This window comes from Neopsephotus bourkii, unplaced genomic scaffold (genome assembly GCF_033783945.1).
Source record: "Neopsephotus bourkii isolate Nb327-2 ecotype Australia unplaced genomic scaffold, CSIRO-AGI_Nbou_v1 NB_1760, whole genome shotgun sequence".
In the NCBI taxonomy this organism is placed as follows: Eukaryota; Metazoa; Chordata; class Aves; order Psittaciformes; family Psittacidae; genus Neopsephotus; species Neopsephotus bourkii.
In genome coordinates this window covers 2,390-25,000 of record NW_026902234.1, presented here as the reverse complement: position 1 = coordinate 25,000, position 22,611 = coordinate 2,390, and the positions used below count along the sequence as shown (strand labels likewise).

The 22,611-nt window shown below is 59.2% G+C and overlaps 1 protein-coding gene across 1 annotated transcript in view; it reads right to left on the bottom strand.

Moving 5' to 3' along the window:
• LOC133225463 (maestro heat-like repeat-containing protein family member 1) overlaps positions 1–21,953 on the bottom strand; it is a 26,861-nt gene extending 4,908 nt beyond the window's left edge. Inside the window, exons 1-15 of the mRNA XM_061377865.1 lie at positions 21,948–21,953; positions 21,737–21,883; positions 21,578–21,604; positions 20,374–20,496; positions 20,046–20,125; positions 19,679–19,814; positions 17,885–17,980; positions 17,062–17,166; positions 16,828–16,963; positions 15,733–15,845; positions 13,685–13,837; positions 11,953–12,107; positions 11,127–11,292; positions 9,738–9,985; positions 1,561–1,698 (exon numbers count right to left, since the gene is read on the bottom strand). Of these exons, the coding sequence (XP_061233849.1) occupies positions 1,561–1,698; positions 9,738–9,985; positions 11,127–11,292; positions 11,953–12,107; positions 13,685–13,837; positions 15,733–15,845; positions 16,828–16,963; positions 17,062–17,166; positions 17,885–17,980; positions 19,679–19,814; positions 20,046–20,125; positions 20,374–20,496; positions 21,578–21,604; positions 21,737–21,883; positions 21,948–21,953 (1,829 nt within the window). The remainder of the gene's footprint in view (positions 1–1,560; positions 1,699–9,737; positions 9,986–11,126; positions 11,293–11,952; positions 12,108–13,684; positions 13,838–15,732; positions 15,846–16,827; positions 16,964–17,061; positions 17,167–17,884; positions 17,981–19,678; positions 19,815–20,045; positions 20,126–20,373; positions 20,497–21,577; positions 21,605–21,736; positions 21,884–21,947) is intronic.
• Between the last annotated feature and the right edge of the window lie 658 nt (positions 21,954–22,611).

Below are 22,611 nucleotides of genomic sequence, written 5' to 3'. Positions count from 1 at the left end.
AGCACCAGCAGCCCTTGGCCAGGAGGGATGGTTCCTGTTGTGGATGAGGCTCTCAAGTGTTTGGGAGGCCCCATAAAGCCTTTGCTGGGAATACTGGAACACCCCAAGCTGCTCATCTCCTCCATGGGCTATGAATGGCACTGGGTGGAGGGATGGAGAGGTCCTTGGCTGAACCAGGTTCCACCATACCCAAACATGGGCTGTGGCCATCACTCGGCATCCCAATGCCATGGGAGGAGAGGCAGAGGCCAGCACCCACAGCACCCACAGCACCCACTGGTGCAGTGGAGCCGCTGCGATCCCTGATGGACTGCAAAGACACTGCAGCAGCAGGGGAAGGGAAAAGGGGATTCCAGCCAAGGGCTTTTGGGGTCATCCCTTGGTTAAAAGGGAACAGGGAGCCTGGGCTCCAATGGGATGGGGAAGCAAAAGGTCTGGATGAAAGGGAGAGCATGGAGCTGATGGAGTGGGTTCAGAGGATGCTCCAAGGGCATGCCCTGGAGCCAGGCTCCTGAAGGGGGGACCATAGAGCAGCTCCAGTGCCTGCAGGGGGGCTTGGGATGAGGGATGCAGGGATGGGATGAGGGATGCAGGGATGGGATGAGGGATGCAGGGATGGGATGAGGGATGCAGGGATGGGATGAGGGATGCAGGGATGGGATGAGGAGGAAGAGGGAAGAGTTGATGGGATCTTGGGGGGTTCTTCCCCATGAGGGTGCTGAAGGGGGTGAAGGGAGGAGTTTGGGATGCTCCATCCCTGCCAGGTTGGACACAGGGGCTTGGGATGAGGGATGCAGGGATGGGATGAGGGATGCAGGGATGCAGGGATGGGATGAGGGATGCAGGGATGGGATGAGGGATGCAGGGTTGGGATGAGGGATGAGGATGGATGAGGGATGCAGGGATGGGATGAGGGATGAGGATGGGATGAGGGATGCAGGGATGGATGAGGGATGCAGGGTGGGATGAGGGATGCAGGGATGGGATGAGGGATGCAGGGATGGGATGAGGGATGCAGGGATGGGATGAGGGATGCAGCGATGGGATGAGGGATGCAGGGATGGGATGAGGAGGAAGAGGGAAGAGTTGATGGGATCTTGGGGGGTTCTTCCCTATGAGGGTGCTGAAGGGGTTGAAGGGAGGAGTTTGGGATGCTCCATCCCTGGCAGGTTGGACACAGGGGCTTGGAGCATCCTGAAGGGGCTGCAGGGAGCCTTGGGATGAGGGATGCAGGGATGGGATGAGGAGGAAGAGGGAAGAGTTGATGGGATCTTGGGGGGTTCTTCCCCATGAGGGTGCTGAATGGAGGAGTTTGGGATGCTCCATCCCTGCCAGGTTGGACACAGGGGCTCGGAGCATCCTGCTCCAATGGAAACGGATGGAGCTGGGGGAGCTTTAAGCTCCCTTCATCCCACCCCACCCCGCACCAAGCCCTCAGTGATGCTGCAGACCCTGGTGCATCGCAGCTCACGGTGCTCCCATCCCCAGTGCTCCCAGTGCAGGTCCTGCACTGGTGCTGGAGGTGATGCAGGAGCAGCAGTGCTCTAGGGCAGCACCCACCGGGCCAGCACCGTGATCCCATCGTGGTGCCTCTCCGGGGTCGCCATCAGGTCCCAAGCACCGGCGTTGTCCATGGCCGTGACCACGTCCTCGCTGCCCCCCCGGAGCAGCATCACCTTGAGGGTCTGCACCGCGCTGCTGCGGAGGGAAGCACTGGTGTTACTGGGTGGAACTGGGGTAGGTTAGGATCAGTTAGGTTGGGTTAGGATGGGTTAGGATCGATTAGGTTGGGTTAGGATGGGTTAGGATCAATTAGGTTGGGTTAGGATGGGTTAGGTCAGGTTAGGATCAATTAGGTTAGATTAGGATGGGTTAGGATCAATTAGGTTGGGTTAGGATGGGTTAGGTCAGGTTAGGATCAATTAGGTTAGATTAGGATGGGTTAGGATCAATTAGGTTGGGTTAGGATGGGTTAGGTCAGGTTAGGATCAGTTAGGTTAGATTAGGATGGGTTAGGTCAGGTTAGGATCAATTAGGTTAGATTGCCCTGCCTGCAGCCCATCTGGCAGCCATATAGGGTTAGGTTTGGTTAGATTGGGTTAAACTGGGTTAGGATGGGTTAAACTGGGTCAGGTCAGGTTAGACTGGGTCAGGTTTAGGAGGCTCCTGCCCTGCCTGCAGCCCATCTGGCAGCCATATAGGGTTAGGTTTGGTTAGACTGGGTTAAACTGGGTCAGGTCAGGTTAGACTGGGTCAGGTTTAGGAGGCTCCTGCCCTGCCTGCATCCCATCTGGCAGCCATAGAGCAGCAGCAGGAGCAGCTCTTGATGCTGGGATGAGTTATGGGCGAGCTTAACCCCAAAGCTCAGCACTACATCACCCACCCCATGACGTGAGCGCTGGACCCCATCCAGCACCACGGGGCTGCAGGGAACGGGGCCCAGAGCGATGCTAACAAAGGGGGTTTTGGCCTTAAGCTCTTCTAGGCAGGGATTGCTTTGCTGCAGGCGCAGAGCAGCATATGGGAACCATCCGTTATCCTGTCACTGAACCCCAAATGGGAGCCATGGACCGAGCCCAGCCGCCCATGGAAGAGGAGGGGAAGGCACAGGCACACACACAAAGGAAACATCACTTAGGAAAAGGGGCTCAGCATCGGATAGACTGGTTTGGGTGGGATGGGGGCTTGGAGCTCTGACCCCTGTATGGGTAGGGATCGGTTCCATTGGAGGAGGATGCTCCGAGCCCTTGTGTCCAAGCTACCAGGGATGGAGCATCCCAAACTGCTCCCTTCATCCCCTTCATGGGGAAGAACCCCCCAAGATCCCATCAACTCTTCCCTCTTCCTCCTCATCCCATCCCTGCATCCCTCATCCCATCCCTGCATCCCTCATCCCATCCCTGCATCCCTCATCCCATCCCTGCATCCCTCATCCCACCCCTGCATCCCTCATCCCATCCCTGCATCCCTCATCCCATCCCTGCATCCCTCATCCCATCCCTGCATCCCTCATCCCATCCCTGCATCCCTCATCCCATCCCTGCATCCCTCATCCCCTCCCTGCATCCTTCATCCCATCCCTGCACCCCTCATCCCATCCCTGCATCCTTCATCCCATCCCTGCATCCCTCATCCCATCCCTGCATCCCTCATCCCATCCCTGCATCCCTCATCCCTGCATCCCTCATCCCATCCCTGCATCCCTCATCCCATCCCTGCATCCCTCATCCCAAGCCCCCCTGCAGCCCCTTCAGGATGCTCCAAGCTCCATCCACCCTGCCCTTGAGCACTGCAAGGGATGGGGTTGTGTTGAGCATCTCCCCCCCCCCAGCACCCCAAGTGCTGCTCCTCAGCCTCCAGCCCCTCTCCCCCAGCCTGGGGTTACCCCAAACCAGGACCAGGGCCTGGTTGAACCCCAAGAGGTTCCCTCTGATCCCAGCCCTTCCCTCAGTGTCCCTGCACCACCAGCACGGCCTCACTGAGGGGGCTCAATCCCCATGGACCCCATAGGGACATTGAACAGCGCCATTGGAACCCTGATCCCTGAGGAGCATCACTCATTGCTCTCCTATGGGACACGGAGCCATCACCCACAGCCCTGAATGCAACCACTCATCCCATTCCTAACCCCTGGTGCTGTGCTTCTATGACTCCATCAGCCCCACAGCATCCGGGAGCAATGGGGATGCTCCAGTGGGATTCTCCTTATAGCACAAGGAGCCATAAACCCCCTTGTGCAGGATGCTCATGGACAACCCAGGCTCTGCATTATGGCCATGAGCTCCGCTCCAGCCTTTCCCAATCATCCCATTGCCATTCCCATCCCATCCTCTCCTATTCCCCCATAAGCAATGAGTGCATGGGGTTAAACCCCAGCGCTGCTCCATTCCAAGCCCTGCTTTTTCCACTGTGTCCCATAGACACTTCCTTCCCCTCCAAGCAGAGCCTGGCTCTTCCAAGCTCCCTTTGCAGCCAAGGGATCCTATTGAGCATCACCAGCTCGCTCCAGCATCTCGGGATGCCGAAGCCTCCGAATGCAACAGACGGGCAGGAAATGGCTTTGATACTGGGACCAGTTCCAGGGACCGCACTGGAATTGCACATCCCACAGCGTTGGATAGAGCCTGATCCATCCCACCCCCTCCATCCATCCATCGGTGACTTCATGGATACGGAGCCGTGGGTACCGGTCTGCGTCCATACAGAGCCATGCGTTGATCCCTGCCCCTCCATCATTCACACAGCACAGACTGGTTTGTGCTGGGAGGGAGCTTAAAGCTCCCCCAGCTCCATCCGTTCCCATTGGAGCAGGATGCTCCGAGCCCCTGTGTCCAACCTGCCAGGGATGGAGCATCCCAAACTCCTCCCTTCATCCCCTTCAGCACCCTCATAGGGAAGAACCCCCCAAGATCCCATCAACTCTTCCCTCTTCCTCCTCATCCCATTCCTGCATCTCTCATCCCATTCCTGCATCCCTCATCCCATTCCTGCATCCCTCATCCCATCCCTGCATCCCTCATCCCATCCCTGCATCCCTCATCCCATCCCTGCATCCCTCATCCCATCCCTGCATCCCTCATCCCATCCCTGCATCCCTCATCCCATCCCTGCATCCCTCATCCCATCCCTGCATCCCTCATCCCATCCCTGCATCCCTCATCCCATCCCTGCATCCCTCAACCCATCCCTGCATCCCTCATCCCATCCGCTGCATCCCTCATCCCATCCCTGCACCTCCCTCCATTCCCCATCCCTCATCCCTCATCCCATCCCTGCATCCCTCATCCCATCCCTGCATCCCTCATCCCATCCCTGCATCCCGCATCCCATCCCTGCATCCCTCATCCCATCCCTGCATCCCATCCCTGCATCCCATCCCTGCATCCCGCATCCCATCCCTGCATCCCTCATCCCATCCCTATCTCCCATCCCATCCCTCATCCCATCGCTGCATCCCTCATCCCATCCCTGCATCCCTCATCCCATCCCTGCATCCCTCATCCCATCCCTGCATCCCTCATCCCAATCCCTCTCCAGGGGTTTCCACACCCCTGAAGATCAAGCAGGGATTTGAAGCCCAGCACATTGGGAGCGGTGATGGAGGAGCTCTGCTCCCCCCCTTTGAGGATGCTGGTGCTGTGTGGTACCCACTGTTGTGACCCCAATGGAGCATCACAGAGCATCACCAGCCATGAAGCCCAGCATGAAGCCCATCAGCAGGAGGGAGCATCCAGAGAGGGATTGGGGGGGGGGGGGGGTCTCCATCATTTGGGATGTGGGATAGGGGGGACCCCACTTCTGGGATGCGCCGGTTCCCCTGATCCTCCAGCTTGGCCCATTGGCTTTTACACAACAGGGCCTGTTGCTCCCTGATGCTTCCCAGTTGGAATGGGTTTGCTCCCCATATAGGAACCTGCACCAGTAACAGGGAGGCTCCTCCAGTCCCATTTCCATGGCTGGAGCCCAGCGCCTTCTGGTGCTGCGTGTGTGCAATCCAGATGCTGCTGGAGGAAGCACAGCTGTTCCTGGCTCCATCACCAACCAGTTGCTTCCAGTTCCCTTCAGCAGCCCCAGTGCCTGCAGGGGGGCTTGGGATGAAGGATGCAGGGATGGGATGAAGGATGCAGGGATGGGATGAGGGATGCAGCGATGGGATGAGGGATGCAGGGGTGGGATGAGGGATGCAGGGATGCAGGGATGGGATGAGGGATGCAGGGATGGGATGAGGGATGCAGGGATGGGATGATGCGGGATGAAGGATGCAGGGATGGGATGAGGGATGCAGGGATGGGATGAGGGATGCAGGGATGAGGGATGCAGGGATGGGATGAGGGATGCAGGGATGGGATGAGGGATGCAGGGATGGGATGAGGGATGCAGGGAGGGGGTGAGGGATGCAGGGATGGGATGAGGGATGCAGGGAAGGGATGAGGGATGCAGGGATGGGATGAGGGATGCAGGGATGGGATGAGGGATGCAGGGATGGGATGAGGGATGCAGGGATGGGATGAGGAGGAAGAGGGAAGAGTTGATGGGATCTTGGGGGGTTCTTCCCCATGAGGGTGCTGAAGGGAGGAGTTTGGGATGCTCCATCCCTGCCAGGTTGGACACAGGGGCTCGGAGCATCCTGCTCCAATGGAAACGGATGGAGCTGGGGGAGCTTTAACCTCCCTTCATCCCACCCCATCCCATGATCCTAAAGCAGACCCCACAGCACCGCTCCCAGTGCCGCCGCTCCAGTGGCTTTGCGTGGGTAAGGAACTGGCCTTTCCTCAGCACTGGGATGGGATAAATGAGCTGTCAAAGCCGCTTGAGCCCTCCCAGTTGCCTCTGTGGGCTCCTCCAGCCTTCATTTTCCCCTCCCAGCACTAAGAATAGACTGGAAAGGAGCCGAGACTGGGAACTCCCTGAGGATGGGGATGGAAGCGAGGGCAGAGCCTCCTCCTTGCTGCCAAACCCAGCACTGGAGCATCCTCCTTTGGCTGCTGTGCTGCTGGTAGGAGCCCATAGGAGCAGCTTTGGGTAGGGTTAACCCCAACCCCATAGACCCTAAGGGGTCTAAGGCAGATCCAATGGGACCGGTTGCTGCAGGGCTGTGCTATGGGGACACTGTGGGCATCAGGAGCTGGTGAAGGTGATGGAGCCACACAGGGCCCTGCATCCTGCATCCCATAGGGAGGTGAGAGCTGCGTTCATGGAGGGGATGCGCTCCCTAAGGCCATCACACCATGGGTGCAGCCCCATGCGACACAAAGGGACCAGTGCTCACCTAATGTGGGCTCTGGTGCAGGGCCCCCAGTGGGACTGGTACAGAGGCTCTGCTGGGAACAGCTGGGAGCTGATGGGGCTCTGAGCAATGGGGATGAGCACAGGGGCATGGAATGGGGTGGGATGGAAGGGACCTTGAAGCTCGTTCAGAATGGGGTGATCAGAGGAGATGGGGATGCCCCATCCATGGCAGGGCTCAAGGGGAGGTTGGATACAGGGGATTGGAGCATCCTGCATCCAGTGGGATTGGTCCATGCCCATGGAAGGGGTTGGAGATGGAGGAGCTTTAAGGTCCCTTCAACCCAAACCATTCCCTGGTTCCCTATGACTGAGACACTGCAGCACAGATGCTGCCTGCATCCTGCTGCCCTCCTCATCCTCACTGGAAGCAGAGATGTCACCTATAGCAGGGTCAGGCTGTCACCTATAGCAGGGTCAGGCTGTCACCTATAGCAGGGTCAGGCTGTCACCTATAGCAGGGCTCAGGCTGTCACCTATAGCAGGGTCAGGCTGTCACCTATAGCAGGGTCAGGCTGTCACCTATAGCAGGGTCAGGCTGTCACCTATAGCAGGGTCAGGCTGTCACCTATAGCAGGGTCAGGCTGTCACCTATAGCAGGGTCAGGCTGTCACCTATAGCAGGGTCAGGCTGTCACCTATAGCAGGGCTCAGGCTGTCACCTATAGCAGGGTCAGGCTGTCACCTATAGCAGGGTCAGCTGTCACCTATAGCAGGGTCAGGCTGTCACCTATAGCAGGGTCAGGCTGTCACCTATAGCAGGGTCAGGCTGTCACCTATAGCAGGGCTCAGCCTGTCACCTATAGCAGGGTCAGGCTGTCACCTATAGCAGGGTCAGGCTGTCACCTATAGCAGGGTCAGGCTGTCACCTATAGCAGGGTCAGGCTGTCACCTATAGCAGGGCTCAGGATGTCACCTATAGCAGGCTCAGGCTGTCACCTATAGCAGGGTCAGGCTGTCACCTATAGCAGGGCTCAGGCTGTCACCCATAGCAGGGTCAGGCTGTCACCTATAGCAGGGCTCAGGCTGTCACCTATAGCAGGCTCAGGCTGTCACCTATAGCAGGGTCAGGCTGTCACCCATAGCAGGGTCAGGCTGTCACCCATAGCAGGGTCAGGCTGTCACCTATAGCAGGGCTCAGGCTGTCACCTATAGCAGGGCTCAGGCTGTCACCTATAGCAGGGTCAGGCTGTCACCTATAGCAGGCTCAGGCTGTCACCTATAGCAGGGTCAGGCTGTCACCTATAGCAGGGTCAGGCTGTCACCTATAGCAGGGTCAGGCTGTAACCTATAGCAGGGTCAGGCTGTCACCTATAGCAGGGTCAGGCTGTCACCTATAGCAGGCTCAGGCTGTCACCTATAGCAGGGTCAGGCTGTCACCTATAGCAGGGTCAGGCTGTCACCTATAGCAGGGTCAGGCTGTCACCTATAGCAGGGTCAGGCTGTCACCTATAGCAGGGCTCAGGCTGTCACCTATAGCAGGGTCAGGCTGTCACCTATAGCAGGGCTCAGGCTGTCACCTATAGCAGGGCTCAGGCTGTCACCTATAGCACAGCTCAGGCTGTCACCTATAGCAGGGCTCAGGCTGTCACCTATAGCAGGGTCAGGCTGTCACCCATAGCAGGGTCAGGCTGTCACCTATAGCAGGGCTCAGGCTGTCACCTATAGCAGGCTCAGGCTGTCACCTATAGCAGGCTCAGGCTGTCACCTATAGCAGGGTCAGGCTGTCACCTATAGCAGGGTCAGGCTGTCACCTATAGCAGGGTCAGGCTGTCACCTATAGCAGGGCTCAGGCTGTCACCTATAGCAGGGTCAGGCTGTCACCTATAGCAGGGCTCAGGCTGTCACCTATAGCAGGCTCAGGCTGTCACCTATAGCAGGCTCAGGCTGTCACCTATAGCAGGGTCAGGCTGTCACCTATAGCAGGGTCAGGCTGTCACCTATAGCAGGTCAGGCTGTCACCTATAGCAGGGCTCAGGCTGTCACCTATAGCAGGGTCAGGCTGTCACCTATAGCAGGGTCAGGCTGTCACCTATAGCAGGGTCAGGCTGTCACCTATAGCAGGGCTCAGGCTGTCACCCTCAGGCTGTCACCCACAGCAGAGTGAAGCTGTCACTCTCAGGCTGTCACCCTCAGGCTGTCACCAATAGCAGGGCTCAGGCTGTCACCTATAGCAGGGCTCAGGCTGTCACCTATAGCAGGGTCAGGCTGTCACCTATAGCAGGGTCAGGCTGTCACCTATAGCAGGGTCAGGCTGTCACCTATAGCAGGGCTCAGGCTGTCACCTATAGCAGGGTCAGGCTGTCACCTATAGCAGGGTCAGGCTGTCACCTATAGCAGGGTCAGGCTGTCACCTATAGCAGGGCTCAGGCTGTCACCCTCAGGCTGTCACCCACAGCAGAGTGAAGCTGTCACCCACAGGCTGTCACCCATGGGCTGTCACCCACAGGACAGCTCAGGCTGTCACCAATAGCAGGGCTCAGGCTGTCACCCCCAGGCTGTCACCCACAGCGGGGTGAACTTGTCACCCACAGCAGGCTCAGGCTGTCACCTATAGCAGGGCTCAGGCTGTCACCCTCAGGCTGTCACCCCCAGCAGGGTGAAGCTGTCACTCTCAGGCTGTCACCCACAGGCTGTCACCCACAGGCTGTCACCAACAGCAGGGCTCAGGCTGTCACCCTCAGGCTGTCACCCACAGCAGGGTGAAGCTGTCACCCCCAGGCTGTCACCCCCAGGCTGTCACCCACAGCAGAGTGAAGCTGTCACCCACAGGACAGCTCAGGCTGTCACCTATAGCAGGCTCAGGCTGTCACCCCAGGCTGTCCCCCACAACAGGCTGAAGCTGTCACCCCCAGCCTGTCCCCCCCATTCTCTGCCCCCTCCTCCCCCCCATACCCCTCACCCCCTCCTCTGAACCTACCCCATCCCCACGAAGCTGCCCCAGGCCGGTACCTGCATGGTTGGAGGCTGCAGCGCGCAGGGCCCCGGCTGCTGCTGCTGCTGCTGCTGCTGCTGCTGCTCCTGTCCCTGTCCCTGTCCCTGCCCCTGTCCCTGTCCCTGTCCCGCAGGCTCCGGGGCAGCTGCACCCCCAGGGCGCAGCTCAGGCGCAGCAGCAGCGTCACAAAGAGAGGAGCAAAGAGACCCTGCAGGGCCGGGCCCGACTCCGGGGCACACAGGAGCTCATGGAGGGCACAGGTGGCCTGCAGAGAGAGGGAGAGGGTGGGAGTGGGGCTGGAGGGGGGTAGGAGTGGGGCAGGAGTGGGGCAGGAGTGGGGCAGGAGTGGGGCAGGAGCGGGGCAGGAGAGGGGCAGGAGGGGGGCAGGAGTGGGGCAGGAGTGGGGAAGGAGTGGGGCAGGAGTGGGGCAGGAGTGGGGCAGGAGTGGGGCAGGAGTGGGGCAGGGGTGGGGCAGGAGAGGGGCAGGAGTGGGGCAGGAGAGGGGCAGGAGAGGGGCAGGAGTGGGGCAGGAGTGGGGTAGGAGTGGGGCAGGAGAGGGGTAGGGATGGGGCAGGAGTGGGGCAGGAGTGGGGCAGGAGCGGGGCGGGAGTGGGGCAGGAGCGGGGTAGGAGTGGGGCAGGAGAGGGGCAGGAGTGGGGCAGGAGCGGGGTAGGAGTGGGGCAGGAGAGGGGCAGGAGTGGGGCAGGAGTGGGGCAGGAGTGGGGCAGGAGCGGGGCAGGAGTGGGGCAGGGAAGGGGGGATGGATCCAATGGGGAGGGATGGGATGGGGGGGATGGATCCAATGGGGAGGGATGGGATGGGGGGGATGGATCCAATGGGGAGGGCTGGGATGGGGGATGGATCCAATGGGGAGGGATAGGATGGGGATGGATTCAATGGGGAGGGATGGGATGGGGGGATGGATTCAATGGGGAGGGATGGATGGGGGATGGATCCAATGGGGAGGGATGGGATGGGGGGGATGGATCCAATGGGGAGGGATGGATGGGGGGGATGGATTCAAGGGGGAGGGATGGGATGGGAGGGGATGGATCCAATGGGGAGGGATGGGATGGGGGGGATGGATCCAATGGGGAGGGATGGGATGGGGGGGATGGATTCAATGGGGAGGGATGGGATGGGGGGGATGGATTCAATGGGGAGGGATGGGATGGGGGGGATGGATCCAATGGGGAGGGATGGGATGGGGGGGATGGATCCAATGGGGAGGGATGGGATGGGGGGGGATGGATTCAATGGGGAGGGATGGGATGGGGGGGATGGATTCAATGGGGAGGGATGGGATGGGATGGGATGGGGATGGATTCAATGTGTAGGGATGGGATGGAGGGGATGGATCCAATGGGGAGGGCTGGGATGGGGGTGCCTCCATAGGGGATACTCACAGCCAGGGGCAGAGGGGTGGCGATGCGCTCCGAGGCGCTCCCCAGCAGGAAGCATTTGCTCTCCTTATAGGGCACATCCCTGTTCACCTTATCCAGGAGCTGCTCCAGGATCTGGGAGGTGAGGGTGGGCTCGGTGGCCAGGGACCTCCACATGGTGCACGTGTGCCTGCAGGGGACCATAGAAGGGAATGGAGGAGGCTTTGGTACCAGGTGGGATGCAGGCAAGCACCGCATCCATCCCTGTGGTCCCAGTACCCATCACACTGGAACAGGGGTGAGGAGCGCATCACTGCATCACACAGGACAGGGATTGATGGGTTTGGGATGAAGGGAGCTTAAAGCATCCCCCAGCTCCATCCGTTCCCATTGGAGCAGGGGGCTCCGAGCCCCTGTGTCCAACCTGGCAGGGATGGAGCAACCCAAACTCCTCCATTCAGCACCCTCATGGGGAAGAACCCCCCAAGATCCCATCAACTCTTCCCTCTTCCTCCTCATCCCATCCCTGCATCCCTCATCCCATCCCTGCATCCCTCATCCCATCCCTGCATCCCTCATCCCATCCCTGCATCCCTCATCCCATCCCTGCATCCCTCATCCCATCCCTGCATCCCTCATCCCATCCCTGCATCCCTCATCCCATCCCTGCATCCCTCATCCCATCCCTGCATCCCTCATCCCAAGCCCCCCTGCAGCCCCTTGAGGATGCTCCAAGCCCCTGTATCCAACCACCAGGGATGGAGCATCCCAAACTCCTCCCTTCACCCCCTTCATCACCCTCATAGGGAAGAACCCCCCAAGATCCCATCCTTGAGGGGCAGGGCAGGACCTGTCGAAGGGCAGGGGGCTCCCCAGCAGGCTGGACACCACCAGGCTCTTGTGCTGGGAGGCCAGGATGTAGACGGTCTGCTGGGCAGCCTTGCGGATGTGCTCCTCATCCACCTCCTCCAGCTTGCTGTGGATGATGCTCAGGATGTCGGGGACCTGGTGGAAGATGGGGTGCAGGGACCAGGGTGAGCAATGGGGTGTGCTGTGGGGCCCTCATTGCAACACTGAGGGGATGGAGTGGGGCCAGAGAAGGGAATGGGGATGGAGCACAGGGGTGATGGGGAAGGGATGCAGGACATGGGGAGGAGGAGAGCAGGACCTGATGGGTGCCTCCAAGGAGGATGGAGCCAGGATGGAGCCAAGGGATGGGACAAGAGGAACCGGGCTCAAGCTGCACCAGGGCAGGGTTGGATGGAGCTGAGGAGCAATTCCTGCCCCAGAGGGTGCTCAGGCATTGGAACAGGGCAGGGCTGCAGGCATGGGGACCCTGGGGGTGTCTATAGGATGGGCACATGGGGCAGTGGGGTTACCCTGGGGGTGTCTATAGGATGGGCACATGGGGCAGTGGGGTTACCCTGGGGGTGTCTATAGGATGGGCACATGGGGCAGTGGGGTTACCCTGGGGTGTCTATAGGATGGGCACATGGGGCAGTGACCCTGGGGGTGTCTATAGGATGGGCACATGGGGCAGTGGGTTTGCATGGGGGTGTCTATAGGATGGGCACATGGGGCAGTGCTGGTAATGGTTGGACTGGGTGAGCTTAGGGGTGTTTCCCCCTTGGCTGGTCCCATGTCTGACTCTATGAGATGCTGCACCCTCGGTGTCACTGTCCCTGCAGCCAGGACCCCAGTGTCCCATCCCTTCAGCCAGCCAATGGGGGCAATGGGACTTGAGAAGACAATGTAGTGCATAGGCAGAGCATCAGCAGGGCCATGATGGTCCCATCGCAGGGATGCTCCTGTCCATCCTATGCAGGATGCTGGATGCAGGGAGATGCTGCAGAGGAAGGTGAGGAGCAGAGCCCAGCCCATAGCAAACCCCAAGGCTCCCAGGCTCAGGTTCCAGGTCCTGCACTGGGTCAGACCCTAAGGGAGTCATTGAACTGGGAGCGATCCCATTGGGGGAGATGGGAAGAGGGAGCAAGGATGGAGCTCTGGTACCCGAGCAGGCCCAGGGAGCACCCTGTGAACCCCATCACTGCAGGGGAAGGGGAGCTCGGCCTAAAGGATGGGATTGGACACAGAAGCCTCCTCCTGCAGGTTCCAGACCCGGTTCTGAGGCCTGGAGCCCTTGGGAGGATGGAGCTTGGGAAGGTTCCATGGAGCCCCATCCCTCCTGGGGTGAGCCCCTCACCCTGAGAGCAGAGCGGGGCAGCAGCTCCTCAATGGGGGACAGGAGAAGGGACAGCACCCCCAGAACCATGGGGCCATGGAATGGGTTGGGATGAAGGGAGCTTAAAGCTTCCAATAGGGCAAGGTGCTCCAAGCCCTGTGTCCAACCTGGCTTTGGGGTTCCCCTGCCCTGCAGCATCCATGGCTGATACAGGGGTTAAACATCCATCAGGGATGGACCATTCCCTATGCTGAGCATCCCACTCCCACCAAAGCCTTGATCGTTCTGGAGCATCCCAGTCCATAACAGAGCATCCCAGTTACGATCCCTGGAGCTGGCAATGGGATCTATGGGGCTACAGCCCCATGGGAGGCATGGTTGGAGGTGCCCCCCCCCTTACCTTCTCCTGCAGCACTGCCCCTCGCTCCTTGAGCAGGGAGTTGATGATGACGGTGGCTGCCCGGGAGCAGTTCCGGTCGGGATCCGCCAGCCCCTCCAAGAGGGCGAGCAGGAGGCTCAGGAGCTGCTCGGGAGGGAGGCGCTTCCCCAGCACCTGCGGGAGGTGAGGACCACGCAGGGGCATCAGCAATGGGGGGGATGCTCTGGTGGGGTCACAGTCAGAGCCTGGGGGAAGCTATGGGGTACCCAGGGCAAGGGGGATGCACAAGATGCCATTGGCATCACACTGATGGTGCCATCAGCACCACACTGATGCACAAGATGCCATCAGCACCACACTGATGCACCAGATGCCATCGGCATCACACTGATGCACAAGATGCCATCAGCACCACACTGATGGTGCCATCAGCACCACACTGATGCACAAGATGCCATCAGCACCACACTGATGCACAAGATGCCATCAGCACCACACTGATGCACAAGATGCCATCAGCACCACACTGATGGTGCCATCAGCACCACACTGATGCACAAGATGCCATCAGCACCACGCTGATGCACAAGATGCCATCAGCACCACGCTGATGGTGCCATCAGCACCACACTGATGCACAAGATGCCATCAGCACCACGCTGATGCACAAGATGCCATCAGCACCACGCTGATGGTGCCATCAGCACCACGCTGATGCACAAGATGCCATCAGCACCACACTGATGGTGCCATCAGCACCACACTGATGCACAAGATGCCATCAGCACCACACTGATGGTGCCATCAGCACCACACTGATGCACAAGATGCCATCAGCACCACACTGATGCACAAGATGCCATCAGCACCACACTGATGGTGCCATCAGCACCACACTGATGCACAAGATGCCATCAGCACCACACTGATGCACAAGATGCCATCAGCACCACACTGATGCACAAGATGCCATCAGCACCACACTGATGCACAAGATGCCATCAGCACCACACTGATGGTGCCATCAGCACCACACTGATGCACAAGATGCCATCAGCACCACACTGATGCACAAGATGCCATCAGCACCACACTGATGCACAAGATGCCATCAGCACCACACTGATGCACAAGATGCCATCAGCACCACACTGATGCACAAGATGCCATCAGCACCACACTGATGCACAAGATGCCATCAGCACCACACTGATGCACAAGATGCCATCAGCACCACACTGATGCACAAGATGCCATCAGCACCACACTGATGCACCAGATGCCACCAGCACCACACTGATGCACAAGATGCCATCAGCACCACACTGATGGTGCCATCAGCACCACACTGATGCACCAGATGCCATCAGCACCACACTGATGCACAAGATGCCATCAGCACCACACTGATGGTGCCATCAGCACCACACTGATGCACAAGATGCCATCAGCACCACACTGATGCACAAGATGCCATCAGCACCACACTGATGCACAAGATGCCATCAGCACCACACTGATGCACAAGATGCCATCAGCACCACACTGATGCACAAGATGCCATCAGCACCACACTGATGGTGCCATCAGCACCACACTGATGCACAAGATGCCATCAGCACCACACTGATGCACAAGATGCCATCAGCACCACACTGATGGTGCCATCAGCACCACACTGATGCACAAGATGCCATCAGCACCACGCTGATGCACAAGATGCCATCAGCACCACACTGATGGTGCCATCAGCACCACACTGATGCACCAGATGCCATCAGCACCACACTGATGCACAAGATGCCATCAGCACCACACTGATGCACAAGATGCCATCAGCACCACACTGATGCACAAGATGCCATCAGCACCATGCTCATGGTGCCATGAGCACCACTGGATAACCTGGAGCTCAAGTTGTGCATCAGACCTGGGAAGGGACCCGTTGAACCCCAGCCCAGCCAAGCATGGACCACGCTGTGGGGCACTGACCCCAAAGAAGGCACCAGCAGCTTCCCCATGGGGCTGAGATGCTCTGAGCATCCCCACTGGGCTCACACTGCACTTACCATGGCCATGTTGCTGCAGGTGTGGAAGAGGACGGTGAAGTCGGGCTCCTGCAGGCCTTGCTTCAGAGCCTTCAGCCCCTCGACCATCTCATCCCTATGGTCCCGGGCGAAACCTGCATCCGTGTGGAAGCAATCATGGAGCAGCATTCCGCACATCCTGCATCCCAGCAGCATCCCAGGAGCATCCCAGTGCTGCAGGGCTCCCATTGCCCCCGGAGCTGGACCAGTTTATGGGAAGGAGCAAGAAACTCAAGGGCTACAAGGGCTTGTGATGCTCTGGGGAGCAGGAGCAGAGGATCCGAGGTGGTTCCATGATTCCCATTGGTGTGATGCTGGTCCCAGTGCCTCCATCCGAAGGGGAGCACTGACCCCTCGTGGAGACAGGAGGAACGCCAGGCTCAAACCGGGGTCACATCAATGGGCTCCGGGGAACGTGGAGAGGGGCTTGGGACAAGGGATGCAGGGGTAGGGCAATGGGAATGGCTTGAACCGGACCAAGGGGAGGCTGAGATGAGCTCTAGGGCAGGAGTTCTTCCCTATGATGGCGCTGAAGGGGTTGAATGGAGAAATTTGGGATGCTCCATCCCTGGCAGGGGCTTGGAGCATCCTGAAGGGGCTGCAGGGAGCCTTGGGATGAGGGATGCAGGGATGGGATGAGGGATGCAGGGATGGGATGAGGGATGCAGGAATGGGATGAGGGATGCAGGAATGGGATGAGGGATGCAGGGATGGGATGAGGGATGCAGGGATGGGATGAGGGATGCAGGAATGGGATGAGGGATGCAGGAATGGGATGAGGGATGCAGGAATGGGATGAGGGATGCAGGGATGGGATGAGGAGGAAGAGGGAAGAGTTGATGGGATCTTGGGGGGTTCTTCCCCATGAGGGTGCTGAAGGGAGGAGTTTGGGATGCTCCATCCCTGGCAGGTTGGCCACAGGGGCTTGGAGCATCCTGCTCCAATGGAAACGGATGGAGCTGGGGGAGCTTTAAGCTCCCTTCATCCCACCCCATCCCATGGTTCTGTCACCCCACACATGGAGGGATGGGATGCAGAGAGCAGGGCAGCAGCTCCCCCCCTGCATCCTGCACTCACCCTCATAGCAGAGCTGGATGTAGAGCAAGGAGTAGACGCAGTCCACAGCATGGAGGCGGACGCTGGGTACCGCATCCGAGCAGCGCGGCGAGAAGAGGGCGATGAGGATGCTGAGGTTGTAGAAGGGGGTCACGGTCTGGGGGGGGGGGATAAAAAGGGGGGGTCCATAAGCAGGGGTAGAGGGGCACAGCATTGGGATGGGGGTGCAGGATGAGCCCCCCCAGTTTCACTCACGCTGACATTGAGTGCGCTCAGGTAGAAGTCAAGCAAGGCAGCGCTGATCTCCACTGCCCGCTGCCGCTCGTGGTCCTTGCTTGACTTGATCCAGGGGCCTAAATGCTGCAGGGGAGAGCATGGGGTGGATGGAGAGAGGATGGGAGACCTGGGGCTGCTCGGCTTGGGATGCATGGAGACCTCAGAGCATCCTTCCGGTGTCTGCAGGGGGCTATAGGGATGCTGGGGATGGGCTCTCCATTAGGGACTGCAGTGATGGGACAAGGGGTAATGGGGTCAAACTGGAACAGGGGAGGTTTAGATTGGATCTAAGGAGGGAATTCTTCCCTGGGAGGATGCTGAGGCACTGGGATGGGTGCCCAGGGAGGTTGGGAATGCTCCATCCCAAGGCCAGCTTGGATGAGGCCTTGGGTACCATGGGTTAGTGTGAGGTGTCCCTGCCCATGGAACTGGGTGAGCTTCAGCTCCTTCCCAACCCAAACCATTCCATGGGTCTGTTCTATCAGGGAGGAGAGGAGCAGCTCCCCTGCTTTGCCTCTGGGGGCTCCTCAGGCTGCAGGAACCATCCCCATGACCCAACAGTGCTCAATCCACCCCTGGGTCTCTGCATCTCAATGAGGCCCCATGTGCAGGACCCCTCCTAAGAGACCCCCAGAGCTGCCCACCCTGGCAACAGGGTCCATAAAGACCTTGCCCCAAGCAGGCTCCATGCAGGAGGATGCTGAGGGTCCCACCAGAGCCCGCATCTGATGCCAGCTCCATTGGGACCCCTCATCCTCCCCACTGCCCCCTGCAGAAGGCACCAGAGCAGGGCTGCACCCACCGCAAACATGTCCTGGAGCCCATGGGGGGTGAGGTTCCTCTGCAGGAGGCTCTTCAGCAGCTCTTTGAGGGCACTCATGGTGTCACCATACAGCGCCTATGGAGGAGAGATGGCTCAGATGGTACCCGAGGGCAGCGCCGCATCCCAAAGCCATCGGTGGATGCTCTCAATGCATCCCATCCTGTGCCAAGGTGCAGGCACCCCCAGCTTAGCAGGGGGTAAAGGCAGGGTGTAAATCACCTGGAAGCAATGGGAATGGGGTGGGAATGGGCACAGTGTGGGCTGTGACTGGTGCCAAGTGCCAGTGTGCACCAGGGCTGAGCATGGATGCTTCAGGGCAGGCTTTCCAAAGGGAATCCGGTCCTTTCCCCCCCCCAAAACTGGGGTTAAATCCCAGTGAGCCCAGTTGGAATGGGCCCTGGAAGATGCTCATGGATCCCTTTAGGATCCATGCCTGCTCCAGGTATCCCTGCTCCTTGGTACAGCATCCCCCTGCCTGCCATGGGTATCCCTGCTCCTTGGTACAGCATCCCCCTGCCTGCCATGGGTATCCCTGCTCCTTGGTACAGCATCCCCCTGCCTGCCATGGGTATCCCTGCTCCTTGGTCCAGCATCCCCCTGCCTGCTCCAGGTATCCCTGCTCCTTGGTACAGCATCCCCCTGCCTGCTCCAGGTATCCCTGCTCCTTGGTCCAGCATCCCCCTGCCTGCCATGGGTATCCCTGCTCCTTGGTACAGCATCCCCCTGCCTGCTCCAGGTATCCCTGCTCCTTGGTACAGCATCCCCCTGCCTGCCATGGGTATCCCTGCTCCTTGGTACAGCATCCCCCTGCCTGCTCCAGGTATCCCTGCTCCTTGGTACAGCATCCCCCTGCCTGCTCCAGGTATCCCTGCTCCTTGGTACAGCATCCCCCTGCCTGCCATGGGTATCCCTGCTCCTTGGTACAGCATCCCCCTGCCTGCTCCAGGTATCCCTGCTCCTTGGTACAGCATCCCCCTGCCTGCTCCAGGTATCCCTGCTCCTTGGTACAGCATCCCCCTGCCTGCCATGGGTATCCCTGCTCCTTGGTACAGCATCCCCCTGCCTGCCATGGGTATCCCTGCTCCTTGGTACAGCATCCCCCTGCCTGCTCCAGGTATCCCTGCTCCTTGGTCCAGCATCCCCCTGCCTGCCATGGGTATCCCTGCTCCTTGGTCCAGCATCCCCCTGCCTGCTCCAGGTATCCCTGCTCCTTGGTACAGCATCCCCCTGCCTGCTCCAGGTATCCCTGCTCCTTGGTACAGCATCCCCCTGCCTGCCATGGGTATCCCTGCTCCTTGGTACAGCATCCCCCTGCCTGCCATGGGTATCCCTGCTCCTTGGTACAGCATCCCCCTGCCTGCCATGGGTATCCCTGCTCCTTGGTCCAGCATCCCCCTGCCTGCCATGGGTATCCCTGCTCCTTGGTACTGCATCCCCCTGCCTGCCATGGGTATTCCTAAGCATCCCCCTGCCTGCTCCAGGTATCCCTGCTCCTTGGTACAGCATCCCCCTGCCTGCCATGGGTATCCCTGCTCCTTGGTACAGCATCCCCCTGCCTGCCATGGGTATCCCTGCTCCTTGGTACAGCATCCCCCTGTTGCCATGGGTATTCCTGCTCCTTGGTACAGCATCCCCCTGCCTGCCATGGGTATCCCTGCTCCTTGGTACAGCATCCCCCTGCCTGCCATGGGTATCCCTGCTCCTTGGTACAGCATCCCCCTGCCTGCCATGGGTATCCCTGCTCCTTGGTCCAGCATCCCCCTGTATTCCCACCTCCTTAGGAATGGCATCAGCTCCATTCTCTTCCCTGTCCTTGGCCATCTCCAGTGGTGGAAGCGCCAGCACTCCAGCCAGGCACGTGTCAATGAGCTCAGTCCGGTCTGGGTCACTCAAGTGGGGCTCCAGGATGCTGATCCCACGTTAAGGAAGCACCATGGATCACCGAACACAATGGGGGTACTATGGGAGCGCTATGGGGTTACCTTCACCTATGGGATGCAGGGAACAAGGGGCAGCGTTCCAACCCGGTCCAGCCCGCTTGGCACTGCTCTGTTGATGCACCCCACACAGGACATCCCCATCAGACCCATGGGGTGATGCAGGCAGGGATGAGGCTCCATCATTCCCATTGGAAGGATACACCAGGTACGTGCAGGTGACCATGGCCCGTTGGCGAAGCGGCGTCCGCAGCGTGTCCTGGGGCTCTGCCTTCATGAACTCCTGTAGGGTAGCACAAGGGGATGGTGAGGACCACATCCACCCCTATCCCATACCATGGGATGCGCATCCATGGTGATGGATGGATGCAGGGATGGATGCAGCAGCATCGCTCGCATCGAATGATGCTCAAAGGGCAGAGCGCAGCACACACATGGGATGGGGCTCCTCAAGTCTCCCCCAATGAGCACAGCTCCATCCCTGTGTGACCCCCAATGACGTGGCTTGGGTACCCCCAATGCTCCCCTTACCACCATCTGGGCCACGAGCTCGGCCTTGCGGGAGAAGCTGAAGTCCCCACACTTGCCCCCTTTGCAGATGGCTTGGCTGATCATGCAGATGCTCCGGATGAGGCAGAGCTTCAGGGTCAGGTCCTGAGAGCACAACACAGGGTGAGGACCCTACCACAGCCCACCCCAAATGGGGGTCCCTGCATGGAAACCAGAGCTCAGGCCGTGCTCTGGTGGATGGGGAGCACCAGGACCCCTGTATCTGGTGGCACAGGGACACCCCCAGCATCACATGGGATGGGGATACTGCTGCAGGGCTCCCTCCCCACCAAAGCATCCCCTGAGGATACAGATGCTCAGGGCAGCTCCATAGGATGCCTGGATCCATTCCTCCTGCACGGTTTGGGGTGCAGGACTGGTGACATGGGGTGACATCCCAATGCAAGGTGCTCCCCTCATCCCTGCCACTTGCAGGGAGCAGGGAAGGGGGTCTCAAAGAGGGGGTCCCAGCTCAGTACTGGAGATGCAGAAGGTGTTAGTACCAGTTAGTACCAGTAAGCCCAGAAGGAAAAGGCATTAGTGGAGGCCAGCCTGGCTTATGGCAAATTGCCTTTTAGCCTTTGGAAAGAGAAGCATTCATGTGGGAGCAGAGGTGATGCTGCTCTGCTCTGGTGACCCCAGCACCAGAGGGACCAGTGGGTCCAGAGGAGGCCATGGGGATGCTCCAAGGGCTGGAGCAACTCTGCTCTGGAGCCAGGCTCCTGAATGGGAGAGCTTAGAGCAGCCCCAGTGCCTAAAGGGATTGGGACAAGGGATGTAGGGGCAGAAATAGGGGAATGGCTTGAACCTGCCCTAGGGGGACTGAGCTGAGCTCTTAGGCAGAGAAGCTGTGGCTGCCCCATCCCTGGCACTGCTCAAGGCCACAGGGGTTGGAGCATCCCTGCTCCAGTGGAAGGGGTCCATACCCATAGGATTGGAGCTTTAAGCTCCCAGGTCCCCTCCATAGCCCCCATTCCACGCTGCTGTCCCAGTCTCTAAAGGGCCTCGCTCTCCTCCCATCTCCCCTGAGTCCAATTGGGCACTGGTCCCATACACACACAAAGGATGGGGGAGCAGCAGCTCCCCCAGTCCCAAGAGGCAAAGAGCTACTGGGAGCAGAGCATGGGGAAAAGCAGAGCAAGAGGAGGACAGAGCAGAGGAGCTCGTTCAGTGCCTCACACTGTACCTTGGTCTCTACCTTTATTCCCAGAACCTGAATCAGTGGAGAGAAGGGGACACGTTAGGACTGGAATGGGAACATCCCTGTGCTGGGGCTCTGGGAAGGGGTTTAGGGTTAGGGTTAGGGTTGGGGTTAGGGTTGGGGTTAGGATGTCCATCAGCTCACCTTGGTATTGAAGTACTGGAAGATGTTCTTGAGGATGTCCGCTTCCATCCTGGCCAGCACCAGCTCCTTTGGGGCGCAGGAGGCCACGTACCCATAGCATAGGATGAGGGTGCTCTTGATCTTCTCCACTTCGGTGTCACTGCGGTCCTGCCCAGCAGAGGTAATGGGGGCAATGGGGATGCTGGGGTACCCATGGTGGTGACAGGGATACCGGCATCGGTCTGGTTGAGACAGGGATGTGGATACACAAGGCAGGGGACCCCGAAGACCATTGGGGTTCTTTGCTTGCCATCCAATGGGCATGAGCCCAGTTTGCCATTGGGTGTTAATGGTAGAGCCCCATATGGGAGATCAAGAGCCCCAGACCTGGACAAGTTCATCAAGTGGGTCAGTAATGGGTTAATGCTGGGTAACGGCACCGGGTTAATGATGGGTAACGGCACCGGGTTAATGATGGGCAACGGCACCGGGTTAATGATGGGTAACGGCACCGGGTTAATGATGGGTAATGGCACTGGGTTAATGATGGGTAACGGCACTGGGTTAATGCTGGGTAACGGCACCGGGTTAATGATGGGTAACGGCACCGGGTTAATGATGGGTAACGGCACCGGGTTAATGATGGGTAACGGCACCGGGTTAATGATGGGTAACGGCACCGGGTTAATGATGGGTAACGGCACCGGGTTAATGCTGGGTAACGGCACCGGGTTAATGCTGGGTAACGGCACCGGGTTAATGATGGGTAACGGCACCGGGTTAATGATGGGTAACGGCACCGGGTTAATGATGGGTAACGGCACCGGGTTAATGATGGGTAACGGCACCGGGTTAATGCTGGGTAACGGCACCGGGTTAATGATGGGTAACGGCAC